The 17,757-nt window shown below is 28.9% G+C and overlaps 1 protein-coding gene across 2 annotated transcripts in view; it reads right to left on the bottom strand.

Annotated features, from left to right (window-relative positions):
- The window catches only part of LOC129956985 (uncharacterized), a 453,467-nt gene that overhangs the window by 142,857 nt on the left and 292,853 nt on the right, over nucleotides 1-17,757 (bottom strand). For both annotated transcript variants that reach the window (XM_056069077.1, XM_056069078.1), the window contains exon 2: nucleotides 11,862-11,894. In XM_056069077.1, coding sequence (XP_055925052.1) covers nucleotides 11,862-11,894 — 33 coding nt within the window. The remainder of the gene's footprint in view (nucleotides 1-11,861; nucleotides 11,895-17,757) is intronic.

Here is a 17,757-nt window from a genome sequence, read left to right as displayed (position 1 = left end):
CAGCTTTTGAATTCGAAAGATTGTTTAAAATTTAAATTCAAAGGAGTCATCACTTATGATAAAAAAAAAGTGGATATCTGAAACTCGATAGATTCAAAGGCAGTATAATGTTTGGCTTTTTAAATTTTGCATCTTGAAAAATTTGTGTAAAAAAATTACAAGCATCTTAAAATATTTTTAGACTAAAAAAATGTACTCATTTTTCTTCTTTTTTCCACCCCTCATCAGAGAATTTATACAAATTCATGGCTTCATTTATTTAAAAACTGCTATTGCTAACATTTTCATTAAAAGAAACAAATGTTATCAATTCATTAAAAACTAAATTTTTTTTAGATAATTGATAAAAAAAAATTTCTTTGAAATTAAATTTATTTAAAAATTTACAAATATCCAGATAGAATATTCATTTCTTAGAAAAATGTTAAATTAATTATACATGTTGTAAATGCTATTTTCTTTTATAATAAAGCGATAAAAATTGCTTAGCTTTCGTGGAATTATTGTTTAACTCTTTGTGTTTGTGATTGCAAAGGAACATTCACATAGAAAGTTCAAAAAGAAATCGTGTTGCTCTTTGTGAATTCTTCACAAAGAGTAGTAGTTCTTATTTTATATAGCAGATGGCGCTGCTGTGTCGATCCTGTTTCCAATACGGTGAATTGGAAACTTCTTTATTCCAGATTATATGTGTGACAAGAAACGTATATTGCTTCGCAATTTTTTGAATTTCGCTGCACTGTGCAGTTTGTAAATGCAATTAATAGCTAAGGTAGGAAAGAAGAAAATATTTTGTTGCAAATATATAATTTTAAACTTAAGAAAAATAGTAGATTGTTGTTTCATTAGCATTGAAAGAAATTAAACGAAATAATTGTTATTTATGGGAAATATTTCTAAATGTAGTGATATATAAATTCAATAAAATTCAATAACAAAAGGCATTGGCAAGATTTTTGATGTGAATAAAATTAATATTTCGATGAAATTTTGTAAATAAAAAAATTAAATGAAATTGGAACTTCTAATCGTATACTCATAATATAAAATGTTTTAAGACTGATTTGTCTATTTTAATTTTATTTTTAAAAACTTCTCTTAAATGTATTTAATATCATCGCAAATGCACATGTGCAGAAATACAAATATTAAAACAAATAAAATTATTTCTGAGAACTTGAATTTCTGAAAACTTGAGCATTTGTGGTATCAAGATCCACAGTTTTATGCGTGAAATAGAAACGATAATACTTTTATTAGAGGAAATGCGGGAAAGTTTCGAGAAGATCACATCAGTTCTTCCTTTTTTTTAAATTTTATTTATTCTTTTTTTTTAATCCTTTCGTCCTTCCATTCAGCAGCCTCTGTTTTACACGTTCCTGCATTGATCTTGAGTGCATAGCTAACCAATCAAAATGCTGAAAGTTTATTGTGCTACTATAAGTTTAAATGGTACTTTCATTTGATGCGGTAAGATGTAATTCATCGACATTGTTAAATGAATGCTACAAATGTGATAGATGAGTAGTTGGTCACCGAAGATGGCTAGCACTTCTTTTATATTCAAAAAATGGTGCAGATATCTAAATGAAAACATTTTTTAAAAGTACATACATTTAAATATATAATAAAGAAATATATTTTAAGATGAAAATTTATGAAAGAAGGATCCATTTCTTTTTTTCATTATATAAAAGTAAAAATTTGGATCATAATTATGAAAAGTTCTCATAATAACCTAGAGACCAAATGTCGTTAAAATCTGTCCATTATTTCCGAAGATAATGAATCAAAAAGGAAAATATTCTAAATTTTTTACCTTTGAATCGTCTTTCCCATGTGTCATACAACATCGAATTATTACTTCTCATACTTTTAACATGAACTCAAATAATTCGAAAATTTTATAATTTGATACTAAAATAACATGTAAACATCTTAAAATATACTTAAAATGGAATTAGTAGGACAATACATTCCAGAAATAGAAATATCATGTAATTACATATTAACAAAATCAAAACGTGGAGAAGTCAAATTTAAAAAGTCAATCAAATTAAAAAGTCAATCAAATTTAAAAAGATAAATTGAAATAAAAATTCTGAATTGCGGTCACGTTTTTTTAATTTAATTTAATTTTTTTTTTTTTTGCTTGATTTTGAGACTTCTGATTTTTAAAGTAAAATATCTTATAATCTTAATTTTATGGTAGAGATAGTAAAATCTATAGCGTTTTGAAGAGAGATTTTTTAACTTATATATTAAGAGCAACTTAATAAACATTTTATCATATCTCGATTTTTAATCAAAGATATTTGGCGGTTATTGCTATTAACTGATATGTTTACTCAAATAAGACTAAATCTTTACCTTTTTTTTTCACTTTCTTATATACGTAGTACTATAGAGAAAGAATAGTAATCATTAAAAAATTCGAACAAATTTGTCGAATCTCCATGTTTTAGACCTTCCGGAATTCGAAAAACACATTTTTTGAAAATGTCCACCTATTTGTGACAAATTCAACTCAAAAAAGCTTTGACCTAGACAAATGAAATTTTGTATACCGTCTCTATACCAAATTTGTAGATTTCTATCGAATTTTCTGAAAAATCCGTCCAGAGGAAGTCTCTCAGTCCATCTGTTCGAATATAATTACACGATAACCACAAAACGAAGAGAGCTAGATGGGTAACATTCGGCACACAGATTCAACATCTTTAATATAGACACCTATCCAATTTTGAACCAAAGCATGACAGAGGGTTGGCGATTTGTCCGTCCATGCTGTCAGAAATATGTAAACTCAATAGCTTAAATATATGGAATTTCGTATGGGATTTTATATTAGTTTCTTTTGTCCAATCTATGTTTCAATTGGTTGAGAAAAACGTATCTAAAGCACAAATTTGATCTTCTGTTACTATTAACATCATGTCATTGATTAATCGCCAAACACTCGCCAAGAGATCACACGATAGAATTAGTGAAATTACTAAATTCACTCCAAAGTTGAATATTTCGTATCTATCAAATTTTGAAACAAATCCAACAAGGGGCTGATCGTCAGTCGGTCTGTTCATTTTGAAACAAGTCAATGCGATAACGCTATAATTTAATTATATCAAATTTGGTCTGGGATTTTGTGATTTAAAGTGGAACAAATTTTTAATTCGACCAGTAAAAAAAAACGTATCTAAAACAGAAATTCGATTTTTGGGTACTAATAATACATGCCAGAGTTTAATCGCCAAAAAACTCGCCAAAGACGATACGAGAGATTCAGTAAAAATGCAAAATTCGCGCCAAAGGTTAATATTTCGTAAGTATTGTACACCAACGCCATATACGGCGTTTTCTGGGTTAACATCTTTATTAGAGAATATGCGAGAATGTTTTGCGGAGACCAACCAAGTTGGTTTACCTTTATGGCATCGTAAAATAATTTATTTCATATAAAATGTGGGAATGTAGACTTATTATGATTTTTGTTTACCATATGAATAAGTTGAATCATTTCTTTTATATAGAATACAGAAATGCATGCAAATATTTACAGAAAATAATCCTTTTTTATCTTATTACAGTTAATCTATTCGAAAATTTGATTTTAAAATTAGATTCACGATTTACGAATATTAATAATTCTGGAACTTTACAAACAAAGAGGAAAAATATCTATAATTTTCCTAAAATTGTTCCACGTCACGATTTTTGCAGCTTCAAAGCTATATTGATCATTCTTCTAAAAATAAACTGGCAAGACAATAAAGGGGAGGCTCGTCGAATCCTCTAATAATACAATACAAAGGGAGTCCTCTAATTGAATTCTTTTGCCTCCGTCTGATTAATGACAGCAGTTTGACTCATTTTTACGGCCGTTTAGATTTGCCGAGAGCTTTTATTATTCGCAATTTGCTTGCAGACGAGTTTTATTTGCAACGAAATTTCTGTAATCAGTTTTTGTTTTTTATCGTTTGCACTGATGATGTGTTAGTAGAATATCATTTAAATGGCTGCATAAAACGCGGGAACTTTTTTTTTAAAAATGAGGTTCCATTTTGGAAAGCAATAAAATTCTGCTGGGATTATTTAATAAAAGTTTCCTTTAAGGATTTATTTGTAAAATGATTTATTTTTATTAGGTTGAATTGCTGTTTGTTAATGGAATAAAAATGAATTTGAATGTTTGCAGGTCTCACTTTTGCTGGTTTAGGTAATTTTTATTTATTTCACGTGGTTTTTCTAAATAAATTACTGTATCTTAAATAATTACAATGTATTCTGCTCGTCGAAATGGAATTAATATTGATTGAATTTATACAGCATGAGTGTTTTCTTTTCGTCTATTTACACAATATGGCTCACTTTGTGTTCAATTTTGTTACATTAAGGAGAAAATTGAAATATTTTTCGGTCTTTTCTTTTTAAAGGATTGAATCCAAAATTTAATAATCTTCCATCTTGATGTGGAAACAACTCGAAATTCCACTTATATTGAGTAACATCAACATGAATAGACCAGCGTTTCTCAACCTTTCAGTATTCTCGGCCCAGTTTTCAATCATAATTCTCATCGCCCCCCCCCCACTTACAATAAAATGTATACAATAATAATGTATATTGAGTATTTTGGATTCTGTTTTTAAATTATTTTTAACTAACTGCCAAAACAAGATTAAAAACGAGCCAACGTTGGCGAGAAACCACATCTGGTATTTTGCAAAGCGGGCGGTGAACAGATGAAGCGAATGAAAGAGGGGAAAATTTAAATATTATATTTGAAATGAAAGCCAAGCAGAGATATAGATATAACGTTAAAAGAATATGAAAGTAGAAAATTAGTTAATGAAAATTAACCTAGACGGGGTGAGCTAAATTTAGAAACTGGGAATACATTTTTTCGAATAATAAAAGAAATAAAACAAAAGCATGACTAAACAAAAGAAAAAAGAAAGTAATGTTTGTGGAAGGGAACCCACACGACCAAGCATGCGCAGAGTAAATGTTTTCTCATAGGAAGAAGGAAAATGTTCGATAACACAAGTTTCAATTCCAGCCAGTCTCATTCGAGTCGATCCTTCTATCGCTATCGAATCTATCGTGAATGTGTATGTTATATATGTTTTCGTGTTAATTGCATTATTAAATATTCACGGCAGTAGATTTATGCAGACTCGTGGATAAATTTTTAAGCGAAAGTAAGCGAGCATTATATGGTAGTCAAGCATCAACAAGTACACAGACGAGCATGGTTCCGAAAATAAAATCAAGAAAATATTCTCAAGAATACTTAAATTTTGGGTTTACCAGTACTGAAGTAAATGAAGAAAGGCCCCCTGTGTATCATTTGCTCAAAAATGTTGTTCTTAGACAGCATGAAACCTAATAAACTTAAACAACATTTGGAAACGCGCTTCATAGTGAGTACGTCAACAAACCCAGAGAATTCTTCGAATTAAAATCATATGAAAAGCAAAAATCATTTTTAAATAAACTTTCTCTGTGAATAAAAAAGCTTTAATTACATCTTACAAAGTTTCATATAAAATAGCCTGATGTAAAATAACCTCACACCATGGGTAAAGAGCTTATTTTGCCAGCAGCAATTGAGATTGTAGAAACTATGTTTGGAGATAATTTTTCAAAACAATTGCAGTCCATTCCTCTTTCAAATGATACTGTTGCTCGTCGAATTGGTGATATAGCTGAAGATGTACAGTGTCAGCTTTTCTCGAAGTTGCGTGACAAATTGTTTTCAATACAGTTGCGTGACAAATTGTTTTCAATTGATGAGGCAACAGATAGTAATAAAGATGCTCATTTAATTGCCTATGTTCGATTTTGTGATAATATGTCAGTAGTAGAAGAACTGCTTTTCTGCAAACCAATAGAACTCAAAACAACAGCATTATTTGCTATTTTAAATGTTTTTATGAACGAGGAAAACATAGAATGGAAAAATTGCGTCGGAATATGTACCGATGGTACTTGTTCAGTGACCGGCTTCGAAAGAAATGAGTCCTTGTCTGAATATTGTGCTAACTACGGTTGTAACCGTAGTAAATTATATGAAAATGAGACCCCTGAAATCGAGAATCTTTTCTGCACTTTGTAAAGACATGGGTTCATTACATTCAGCGTTACTATTTTATTGCCAGGCAAAGTGGTTATCACGTGGGAAATTTTTGTAACGTGTTTATGAATTAAGAGAAGAAATCGCCATTTTCCTAGAAGAAGAAAAATAGACCGGAGGCCTAGAATTTTCGCGATGGTTTATTTGTGATGAAATTGAGCTACTTGGTCGACATATTAGAGAAATTAAATAACTTGAATCTTCAACTCCAAGGAGCAAATACATATATGTTGGATACGAGTGATAATGTTAATGCTTTTTGTAGAAAACTGGAAATGTGGAGCAGAAATTTAAAGCAAAAAAACCTAATAATGTTTTCAAATGTGGATGATTGTACTAAAACTTACAAGGCTGAAGAAGAACATGTAAAAGTTGTTTTTGTAACCATTGAAAATCATGTAGCCATACTGGCAAAGAATTTTAAAGTATTTTCTTGCTGACTACAAACTGATAGCAAGTTACTAGTGGGTTAGGGATCCATTCATAAGACTCCCGAAGGACTCTCAATTGCTGAGGAAGAAAAATTCATCGACTTCACGACAAGTGGCGAAGCTAAAAGTCAATTTAGTTATAAATCACTATTTGAATTTTGGACAGAAGTAGTGGATGATTTTTCTGCACTAAAAACAAGGGCATTTTGCATTCTATTGCCATTTTCAACATCCTACATTTGTGAAACTGGATTTTCTGTTGTGGCTTCTTTGAAGACAAAATATAGATCTCGGCTAAATATAGAAACAGAACTGAGAGTGGCTATTTCTAATATTAAGCCTTCCTTCGAAAAACTTTGCTTTGCAAGACAGGCCTCAGGAAATCACTAATAATTATTAAATTTGTTTTTAATTTAGTATGTTTTAATTCAGTAAGCTGTTTTACTTTATTAAATTATTAAATATGTCGAAATGTATTTTGCTTTCCTTTCAGTCAGTTAATCAATTTTTTTAAATAACATTTTCTCTTGGATATTCTCGCGCCCCCCTAGGGGGGGGCGCCTCACAGGTTGAGAATCGCTGGAGTAGACAGATAACTAATGATTTGATGCAAAATATTAATGTACAGTGGCTCAAACAATTGAGAGTACACCTTACTTTTACTTGATAAATCCGACTTTCAATATAAATAACGCATAACCGAGAAGTGCAAACATATTTTTATTTTTACACATTATAAATGGTTTCAGTAGAAAAAAGGAACAATGAACGAAAAATTTCAAAATTGAAAAGTTTCAGAAACATTTTAAAATAAACAAATGCATATTTTTTATTTATTTTTATTTAGTTATTTATTTTTTTGCTTCAAAAAATTGAGAATACACCAATGATTTTTTTTTGTAATATCTCGCATAGAAAGAAAGTGTAAATATTTAATTGCACGTTTTTTACCTTTTGTAATGGCTTCTAAATGTCGTGGTATTGATTCAAGCAACACTTTTGGTGGAATCTGAAGATATTTTACCCCATTCTTCTTGCAACACATTTTAAATGAATTTTGTTTCTAATTTTGTGTTTTTGCCATCCCTTTGCGAAATACAATCGTTGAAAAATGTAGTCACCGGGACGTGAAATGAACTCTAGTATGGGAGGTTTTCAACCTAAAAAAGCATTTAATAATAATCAAAATTAGAAATCTATTTCCGTTTATAAGACAAATTGTTGGCGCCTCTTGATCTAGACGAATTTAAGAATAATAGCCTCTGGGCCCAATAGAATTTCTAGATGGACACACGTCGGTAAATCTAGCGAGCTCTTCTTCACCGATATTCGTTTGAAGTCGAATCTTTGACCGACGAAAAGAGAAGAATTATATAGCTTCTCTGACAGGAAGAGTAGCAAGATTACCCAGAATTTTGTGGATTGTGGAGTAATCTCACAATTTTCCAATGTTCCCAAAATGGTGGAGTAATCTCACAATTTTCAAAGATTTCCAAAATGGTGGAGTAATCTCACAGTTTTCCAAGGTTTCCAAAATGGTAGATTAATCTCACAATTTTCCAAGGTTTCCAAAATGGTGGAGTAATCTCACAATTTTCCAAATATGGTAAAGTAATCTTACACTTTTCCAAGGTTTCCAAAATGGTGGAGTAATCGCACAATTTTCCAAGGTTTCCAAAATGGTGGAGTAATCGCACAATTTTCCAAGGTTTCCAAAATTGTGGAGTAATCTCACAATTTTCCAAGGTTTCCAAAAAAATTTTTAGAAGTTTCTCGCTTCTATTTTTAAGCCCATAAAGAATCCTCTTGTGCTGATGATGTTGCCTGATGAGGTTTTGGTAAGTATTTATTATTTCTTTCAGCTTCTCTTTATTCTAGCAGCTTCATTTTCTGAGCTCGTATGTTTTGTTTAGGGCAAGACAAGTCGAAGCTGGAAGAAAGTCTCTCTTTAGGCGTAACATGATCCAAGAGATATAGAAACGGACCTCCTAAAATATTCCTCATAAGACACAAAAGGATAGGTTTTACGCTTTGTTTATGAGAAAATAAGTCATGGTCTCTTTGACTATAATACCAATTTTTCTGCCCCTTTATATATTTTTTAATAGAGCCAATGATGATAAATTCACCAAATGTTTCAAGCGCACTTATAGTGCCTTACCCCAGTACCCGTTTTAAAATCAAGTATTGGTCAAGAGAAGGAGATAATTATGAAACACAATTGTTCTTAAAATATCCTTAAGAAACACAAAGAAGATGAGAAGTAAGATTGGGTAAAGGAAAGAATGGGTTATAAAAAGAAGGACATAAAAAGATTTACCATAAAGGAGGACACGAGCCATTGCTTCTTTAAATCAAATACCAACTTTTCAGCTTTCTTTACATACTTTATAAAAGAGCTCACTAAAAACAAATTCAACCAATTTTTCTTCTATACTTAGAGCTCTTAACTCAGTACTTTTTTTTTAAAAAAAAGGAAGTGTTGGTTAAGTGAAGACGCTGATTATGTGATAAGGCCATTCTAAAATATCATTTAAGAATATAAAGGAGATGAGAAATAAGAACGCATAAAGGGAAAGGATAGATTATAAAAAAGACGGTCTATAAAAAGATTTACTATAAAAAGATCGTCCATAAAAAGACGGATTATAAAAAAGTAAATCAGTTTATTTAATTCTTTTACCTAACCGATGTTGATCATTTTCTCTTAATCTGACAATCACATATAATCCGATTAACTGCTCAAATATGATCAACCTTACGACAATATTCTTTCCATTTCATAAAATATTGACTAAGGTTTAGAAAGGGGGACCATAAAAAGATGGCCTCCAGGTCATCCTTTGTATTCGTTCCAATAACCTACTTGCACAATAATCATTCAGCATTCTGATTGGTTAGCTATGCACTCAAAAGAGCGAAGTTAATTGGTGAAATCGGTCCATTTGTTGAGGACAAGAGATATGCCAAAGTTTTATTTTGCGATAATCAAATACAGCGGGGCAGAGGTGCATGTGGCCATTGATAAATAGTTTATGAGAATTCAAATGGGATAAAGATTGACTAAATCAGTAAGGGGAGGGGAACTTTATTTGGTCTGGGAAATCTTACCATGTTTGCCCCGTAAAACATGCAAAGTGTAATTGTGGTTTTAATATTTTTCTTGCAATTGGGGCTGTAAAGGATAAACATGACATATCTACGGCTCATGAGCTTTAATGTGAAAAGAAAATTATTCGCGAAATAGGTACAGTAGTTGGGGCTGGGACTTTGAACCTCAGCCAATTATTTGAAACATATAGATTTTAATTTAACAATTTTATATCTTAAATTAATATAATCAATTACTTAAATTAATAGGAACAAAGATGAAAATTTCATAGTATTTCTTCGACATTCTTTTTTAGGTAGATTCCTATTGGAAGACTACCTATTGCAATGGTTCTCATGACAAGACAGGGAAAATTTCATCAGTTCTTCACAGGTCATGGTCCCTTGAACTCAAAACCATCCATCATTCAAATGTTAGTTTATATTATGTTATGTTATGTTATATTATATTATGTGTGTGTGTGTGTGTGTGTGTGTGTGTGTGTGTGTGTGTGTGTGTGTGTGTGTGTGTGTGTGTGTGTGTGTGTGTGTTTTATTTTTTTAATCATATCACTAATTATTATGTAACATATTTTGTTTGAAGCAGAGTGCAGGTTTGAAGACATAGATGAGACGTTGTATTTTTAATTTCGTTTTATTCTCTCTTTAACATCCATCTCGGGAAAGCAATTTATTTACAAGCAGACGCAGCGCGGCACAAAAGCAGAAGTAAGAAGAGCGAAAAGAGACGAAACAAATGATCACTAGTCTTATATAATATAGGATTTCCGGCCACGTGCAGATGATAAATGCATATTTTGACCTCTGATAAGGGCAAAAGTATCACTTTCATTGGATACGTAGCACTGATGGCGCATTATTTTTACAAAGGGATTAATTAAACCGAAATTGGAATTGAATCACAAAATAAGAGAATATTTTACTATGGGCTAAATTTTGGAAATTAATTTGGATTAAATTAAGAGTTTAAAATATCATTATATATATATATATATATATATATATATATATATATATATATATATATATATATATATATATATATATATATATATATATATATATATATATATTATCTTGTGAAAAGAATAACTAGAGTAATTTTGTTTGGATTTTAATTGGCTTGGAATATGTTGTTAGAAATGTAAAAATATCTGACGAATTCAGGAATCGGCTATCTAGCTCAAAGGGGGTGGAAATGGTGGGGGGGGGAATTTTCATTTCGCTATAAATTTCTTAATATTGAATATAGAAAGATAAACCTAAATAGCCCAATTAGGGCATTCATTAAGGCGAACAACTTTTGTGTTTAAAGTTTTCCGATAATTACAATATTTTAGAAGTTAGAGGCTGAAAAGTGATTTTCAAGTCCTAATATTGACTATTTCTAACATCATCAATTTATGTTGTGAGACAGTAACTTAGATATAAAGGAAGATATAAAGAAATTTCCTTTCCAATTGCAGATAAATTTTTTTTACAAAAAATCTTATTTACTGAAGACATTAATATAGTTTTAATTTATTCCAATTTTTATCAAAAAAAATTCAAAAATTAATGACAGAAGTTTAAAATATCTTACTATAATATATACGAATACCATCGGATACTGTTTTTATTACTTTCCTAGCTTGCGTTTTAATCCGAACAAAAAAGGATTTTTGCATATTTTAAAACCCATTTCTAGTGAAGTTAATATCTTCTTTCTTATTGCTCTTCTTTATTGTCCTCGCTGAGATTTTCACTAGAATAAAGTTTGACAATTAGTTAAGTAATTCCATAAGAATAAGTCGTGGAACAATTTTTTTTTTTTTTTTATAGTTATAAATGTTTTAGAAAAAAATCTAGAATGATCATACTCATTCTTCTTCAAACGAATAAAAATCGTCTTGCAGTTTTTGCTGTTTTTCCATGCTTTTAAATTATCGTTTTCATTTTCCTTTTCTTTTTTGTATTTTTTCCCCTGTAAACTGCTTTTAAATACATTTATTTATCATGCTTTGATAATTACGGTATGAAAAATGAAAAAAATAATATTTATCCGTGTCAGAACTGATGGATTACTTAACTATAGAAACATTTTTTTTTTGCACATTCTTTGCGAATAATAAATGCTAGTTTTTAATAGAAAATAAACAGAAAAAAAAATCCACTGAATTCAAAAAATGAAAGATATAACTCACCTCTTCCAAATGCACTTTTGACACTTTCATTTTCTGAAAAGAAAAAAAATCAATTAATGTCTTGCATTTTAAAATAAAAAAAACTGAATCTTAGTTAATACGAAGTTGATGTACAACAATAAAAAATTAGACTGGATATAAGCAGGTGTAAAATTGGTTTTAAAAGTGAGTAAATGTGTGTTTAAAAACGACTAAAAACCGACATAGAAATAAATGAATATGAAAGATTTAAGTTAAAAATGACGGCAGAAATTTATTTTTAATATTTCAAAATTTTATAAAGAGTACAGGATAAATAAATAAATATTAGTAATTTTAATAAATAAAAACAATAAACATATTCCACTTATTATGACATTGTTTATATAAAAAAAGTTCAAAAATTTCAAAACATTTGCATGATTTACATTATAAAAAACATTTTAAAGTAAAATATAATGCAAAAAATTTTATTTTGTACCGAAATGACATTTTAACCACAATTTAAACATAATCATTTTGTTTTCAATAGAATTGCATAAAGATGTGTCATAAATTTTATGCATCATTTTGTGTAAAGCATTATGAACTTGAAATGATCTTCTGATCTGTTATTAAATTTATTAATTTTGGCATAAAACTTATGCTATTTAGTCTATTAATCTGTTTAGACAATTTACTTATTACTCTATTTAGTTATGTAAATTTCAGGTTTCAATCCACATAGACCAATATTTTCTATTTTTTTACTTTGATAACTTTTTAGTTATTGAAAATAATATTCAAAATTTTGCTTCATTTCATTGCAATCATTTATAAAATTTTACGTAAGGAAAAAAGCTGCAAAGTGCGCGTGGTTGAAGCAACTAAGGTCTACAAGGGGCTGTTATGCTCATGAAGAAGAAGAAGGGAAAAATATCTAAAAATAACAAAAAAAACTATAATAAATGCCGTCAGTAAAAGTATCATAATTGAAACTGTTACTGAAATACTTTTAAAAATATACAGTGTCTCACAAAAGTGATGGGACACTTGTGCTTTACAAAAGGTAACTGTAATAAAATAAATAAATAAACATGTACAAAAAATTTTTGAGTGTGTTTCATATTTAAAGTTAGTAACAATTATTAGATAACATACATTTTGTCAAAATATTAAAATATTAATTTAATAAAAATACAATTTTTTAGAACGGAGCAAAAAATGGCTCACATAAGTGATGGGGCACTTACTTTTCCATCAAATATTTATCCAAAAATTTTACTTTTTAAAAGGTTTTAATATTTTGTTGGATTTCCTTTTACTTTTAAAACATTATTTAATCTTCTTGGGATGGATTCGACTAATTTTTTTGTGATTTCTGGAGTGATTTTACACCATTCTTCTTGAAGCACCGATTTTAATTGTTGTTTTGAAGAAATGGTGTGTTTGCGAATTCTTGATTCCAATTCTTGTCAAATATTCTCTATGGGATTTAAGTCTGGAGATCGTGGTGGTGTTTTTATTATTTCAGAACAGTTATACAGCAGCCAGAGTCTAACGTTCAAAGCAGTGTGCTTGGGGTCATTGTCCTGGTAGAATTTAAAATCGTTATGAAGGTTCAATTTTGGTGCTGAAGATTTCAAATTTTGCTTTAAAAATGTCAATATACTTGTACTGATCCATTATACTGTCAATAAAAACAAGATTACCAACTCCAGCGGACGACATACACCCCCATACCATAACTCCTCCACCACCATGTTTTACTATTGGCACCAAGTTCTGTTTGCGAAATTCTTCCCTGGGTTTTCTCCTCACCAAGTTTCTACCGTCAGAACCAAATATATTAAATTTACTCTCATCAGCAAATATAACTTTATTCCAGTAATCAGAATTCTTATTTATGTTGGATTTTGCGGAAGCTAGTCCGAGTTTTCTATTCTTTTCACTTACGAAGAATTTTTTCCTGGCTACCCTACCGTGATACCCAGTAGATCGAATTTCCTTTCTAATAGTCTCAGGATTAACAATTATTCCATATAATGCTTGTAAATCAGCAGCAACTTTAGGAGCACTCTTTCTTGAATTTTTTTTAATATTTCGAACGATAATTCGCTTTATTCCATTGGATAGCTTTGATGGCCGTCCAGGTCTTCTTTTATCCTGAATAATACGATTCTTTTTATATCGTTTAATGATATTGAAAACTGTTGAATGACTCAAGTTAACTGTTTCAGCAGTTTTTTTAATAGATTTTCCACGTTCAATATGCAAATTAATAACTAATTTTCGAATTTAAGGCGAAGTTTCTTTTTGTTTAGCATTCATGACTGCACAGAGCTAAAAAACACAAAAATTCCAAAACCAACTGGAGAGAAATACTGCAGACGATTTTATAAATTATTGCCAATTGCTTTTGAGTAAAAATAAAACCACCAAAAATATTTTTATTGCTTATTTCAGACTATTTTTGTTGCATATCTAATGGTGTCCCATCACTTATGTGAGCTATTTTTTGCACCGTTCTAAACAATTGTATTTTTATTAAATTAACCTTTTAATATTTTGACAAAATGTATGTTATGTAATAATTGTTACTAAATTTAAGTATGAAACACACCCACAAAAAATTTGTACATGTTTTGTTAATTTATTTTATTACAGTTTCCTTTTGTAAAGAACAAGTGTCCCATCACTTTTGTGAGACACTGTATATTCGTTCTGATTTTTCGGAAAAAAAAAAAAGATTTTCAACTTTTAATGATACAAATATTCTTTACTGAAAGCTGTTACAAAAATTTCTTTTACCATACTGGGAATTAGTTATAAATATTACATTAAAAGTTTCATTTTAAGTTATATGATTAAAAATAAGTGTAAATATTGTAGACAAATTGTACTTGCAATTTTTTATTAGATTTTATACTTTGTTCATTTTACATCTAGATAAATATTATTTATTGCGAAGTATTAATATCTTTAGAATGATTCACAGTTAAGATATATGGAAAAACAGAAAATGTATCAAGATTGGTAAATCCTATTTTCGAATAAGTAAACAGCTCACTGTTTTTGATATCTGAATTTAAAAAAATGAATTATACTCGGAACTATTCATCTTTCCTCTTTTCGTTTCCATGGCAACAGCGCAGACGATTTGTTATTCGGTAATGTGGAGATTTTAAATAACTTCATTTCTGTGATCTTCAAAAAATCAAGAATAAAACTGCTACACATTTCTTGTTTTTTAAAAAAAGAAATTTATTAACGCCTCATAATCTTTGAGATAGTTTAGTTTTTAAAAGATTTTTTTGAATTGAAGTAAATGACATTTAATTTTTTATACTGCTTAAAATATATATTTTTTAAATTCATGAAAAATAAAAAATAGTTTTAATTAAAATTTATCCTCAATAAAATTGTTTCTTCAGTCTTTATACTTTTCATATCAATGTGTATTTAAAGAAAGAAAGCAAGCACGTGGAGCAAAAAACCATTTAATCAAGTATTAAATATTGTAAAACAGAGCTTAATATTTTATTCGAATTTTAAGAAGCTATTTCAAGGAAGTAATTAATTAAAGTGATAATTGCATGACACGAAAGTTTAGTTTTTTATGATTATTAAATAATTATCTTCAGTTTTAGGAAGCCATTTTTTCAATAACTGGCCTTTAACAAAGTACATAAGTGCATTTTAAATAACACTTTTTTTTTTGTTATCAGTATGTTTAAACATTTAAAATCTATGAAAATGAGAGTCGGAAATGTAAATGATATATTTTTTAAATTGCATTTTTATACCAAAAACGGAATTCATGCCATTAAGCTTAAAAAGAAGTTATCATATTCTCATGCTATTCTGTGTTAGATGGAATCTTCTAAAATGCCTGCGACATATTGAATGCCTGCCTAATGACATTTGGGGAGAAAAGGGATGCATTTTTTATGCAGTTAATAGTTTGTGAAGGAAAATAAGTTTTTCTAATTCACTTTTGAAATTCATTGCTTACAGTAAAAATAAAAGAAGTAATAAAAATACATAAAAAGAGGCTATGTTATATGATTTGCAATGACCTTTAACACATAATTATGAAGTCAAAATGGAACGATTTAATTAATATTATAACGAAAAATTTTCCTGTGGGTATATGGTGAAAATTCCAACTGGCTCAATATCTATTGCCGATGCTTTATTCTTCAAAAAATAAAAAAGAGGAAACAAAGGCGAAGCTTATACAAAACAGCACATGCAGAAATCAAGAATACTCAAATAGTAAATCTTTATTAAACAATCGCAATAGCATGAAACACGCAAAGAAGACAATCATTCCAAAGAGAAAATTCAATCGACTGTTACTTGAACTCTGTCTCTTGATTTTTTTTATACTCTCAATGACATGGCAAAGGAATTTCTAGAAGGGTATCGTATCTAATCTATATATCGTAAAATAGTTTAACTTTAAAGTCGATTTTGCCGCCAAATCTCTAAATGCAGCTAAGTTTGTCACCAGAAGTTTTTAAACCTGGAGTCTAATGAAAGTTATTAATATATCTGTAATAATTTTCTCTTTACTAAAAATTGTGAGGTGAAGTTATATTACAGATTCTTTAACAACGCGTAATTATCCACCAAAAAATATAAAACTGGGTTGCATAATTATTATTAGCAATTTATGAAACTGATTCATAAATGATAATTTGCTGAAAGGTTTTTCAAATAGAATACCATCATTCATTCAATAATTTCACTTCACGTTATTTTCTTAATACCCAAATACATATTTCTGTCATAACATTAAAAAAAGTTTTTCTGCCACTAAATAAACATGTAAATTATGAATATTTTTCTACAAAAATAGATTTTTTTTCTTCATCATATATTCCAAGTCATTCATTTATTTAATTTGTTAATAAAACAACTTTCGAAAAATTAAATGGTTACGACGACTTTAAATAATGCAATGTATTTTCTGTTACATCATTTTCTTAAATATATAACATAAATTTTACTAAATTTAATTTCTTTCATCACAGCATTTAAAAAAAGAAAGCATTATAATATTTTATATTCATTGCAAAGATTTTACATAAAATGTGCGATGAACGAATTGAATTTGCATGCTACCATTAGCTGATAATACTTGGCATATCTCGGAATTAAAATATTTGCTTGTCTAGTATTTTTAACAAAATAACTACATGTGTATAAATTATTATAATATACAAACTCCTTTTCTCGTCTGAAACATTTTTTGATATAATTATACCAAACGATTTTTAAAAACCGTCGATAGTTAAGTTTCGCCAGAAGTTATTGATATTCTTTAAATAAAGAGTTTAAATTTTGTTTACAAAAACTTATGTATAAGAAAGGTTTAAACGAATGTTTTAAGACAATTATATGAATTTTTTCTTAATAAAATATAAAAATAAATAAAACCAATAGTTGTTCCTGATATATAAATTGTTAATCTTTTAAACAAATTATTTCATTGTTTTTACAGAATTCTGCTAATGCGTTCTGGCAACAGTTCTTATTATGTATTCTTGTTCTTCAACAATAAAAAATGTTATTACAAATTGCATTTAAAATTAATTCTGAAGACATATTAAAATAAAAGGATTAAAATGAAAAATTTTGAAAAATTAATAAAAATTGAAGAAAAAAATCATGCGTAAATAAAACTGATAAAATTGAAGAGATAAAATTTCGAATAATAAAAAGGTACAAAATATATTTCTTGTGGGATAATTGAGAGGTTGTACCATAAACGCTTTCTGAATGGAACAAAACTGGATAAAAAAAATTTTCTACGTTTACACCGCCAGGTTTGTGAAAGCGATTCATTTTATGTTAAGAAACCGGATATGAGTTGCTCGGTCCTCAATATTTATTATTTTTTCCGCCTAAACTTTTCATTTCTGACCCCATA

The sequence above is a fragment of the Argiope bruennichi genome, chromosome 11 (assembly GCF_947563725.1).
Source record: "Argiope bruennichi chromosome 11, qqArgBrue1.1, whole genome shotgun sequence".
In the NCBI taxonomy this organism is placed as follows: domain Eukaryota; kingdom Metazoa; phylum Arthropoda; class Arachnida; order Araneae; family Araneidae; genus Argiope; species Argiope bruennichi.
Note: the sequence above shows the minus strand (reverse complement) of the source record. Positions and strands in the feature narration are given on the sequence as shown.